At 39.9% G+C, this 1282-nt stretch overlaps 1 protein-coding gene across 1 annotated transcript; it reads left to right on the forward strand.

The window, feature by feature from the left end:
* Positions 1-1054, forward strand: LOC111400486 (uncharacterized mitochondrial protein AtMg00810-like). Its single transcript, XM_023027900.1, has 3 exons — positions 1-239; positions 322-853; positions 938-1054. Exons 1-3 carry the CDS (start codon positions 1-3, stop codon positions 1052-1054), a joined length of 888 nt encoding a protein of 295 aa, XP_022883668.1.
* Positions 1055-1282: the final 228 nt, after the last annotated feature.

Here is a 1282-nt window from a genome sequence, read left to right on the forward strand (position 1 = left end):
ATGGATCTATCGAGCGTTTCAAAGCTCGTCTTGTTGCCAAGGGCTATACACAAGTGCTTAGTCTCAACTACAATGATATCTTTAGTCCTGTTATTAATGCTTCCACTGTTTCTAAATGGCACTCTTATTGAGCATGTCTATATAGAGCAGCCTCCAGGATATATTGATCTTCGCTTTCCTAATCATGTCTGTCAATTGAAGAAAGCTCTCTATGGTCTAAAGCAAGCACCTCGTGCTTGGTTCCAATGCTTCAGCTCCTTCCTTATTCAGCTTGGATTTCATTGTAGTCGGGTTGACACTTCACTATTTGTCTTCCACAAGCACTCTGATAATCATATATTTGCTCCTATATGTTGATGATATTATTATCACTGGCTACAACTCATCTCTCATCGACAAATTCCCTTGCAAACTCAATTTTGAGTTTGCCACTAAGGATTTGGGTCATCTTAGCTACTTCCTTGGTCTTGAAGCTTCGACAATTAAAGATGGCCTTTTTATTAGTCAGCTAAAATATGCACGGGATATTCTTACTCGAGCTCAGTTGCTTGACAATAAACTAGTGCATATTCCTATGGTTGTTTCTCAGCACTTGCCTGCAGAAGGTCATCTGTTCTCCAATCCTACTCTTTACAGATCTCTAGTTAGCGCCCTACAATACTTGACTAGCACACGTCCAGATATTGCTCATACTATCAATTCTGTCAGTCAATTTCTATACGCTACAACAATCGACCACTTTCTTTCAGTTAAGCGTATCCTTCGCTATATCAAGGGCACCCTTCATTTTGGCCTCACTTTTCACACATCTACTACTCCTGGTGCTCTCATTGCTTACTCTGATACTAATTGGGTTAGATGCCCTGATACTTGTTGATCTACCTCTGGTTACTCCATCTATATTGGAGAGAATTTGGTTTCTTGGTGTGCTAAGAAGCAACCCACAGTCTCTCGTTCTAACTGTGAATCTAAATATCGTGCCCTTGCTCATGCTGCTTTTAAGCTTCTTTGGATTACACAACTTCTTCAAGACTTACAGATGTCACTTCCATAGCAGCCCCTTCTTTTATGTGACAATAAAAGTGCCATATTTCTGAGCTCCAATCCTGTTTCTCACAAATGGACTGAGCATGTTGAATTAGACTACCACTTTCTTTAGTAACTTTTTGTCTCTAGCAAACTTCACACTCAGTTCGTCCCATCTTACCTACAGGTTGCTAACATCTTTATCAAAAGTCTCCCTTGACCACTTTTTGAATTCTTTCAATCAAAGCTTCACATC

Source organism: Olea europaea, chromosome 10, assembly GCF_002742605.1.
Source record: "Olea europaea var. sylvestris chromosome 10, O_europaea_v1, whole genome shotgun sequence".
NCBI lineage: Eukaryota > Viridiplantae > Streptophyta > Magnoliopsida > Lamiales > Oleaceae > Olea > Olea europaea.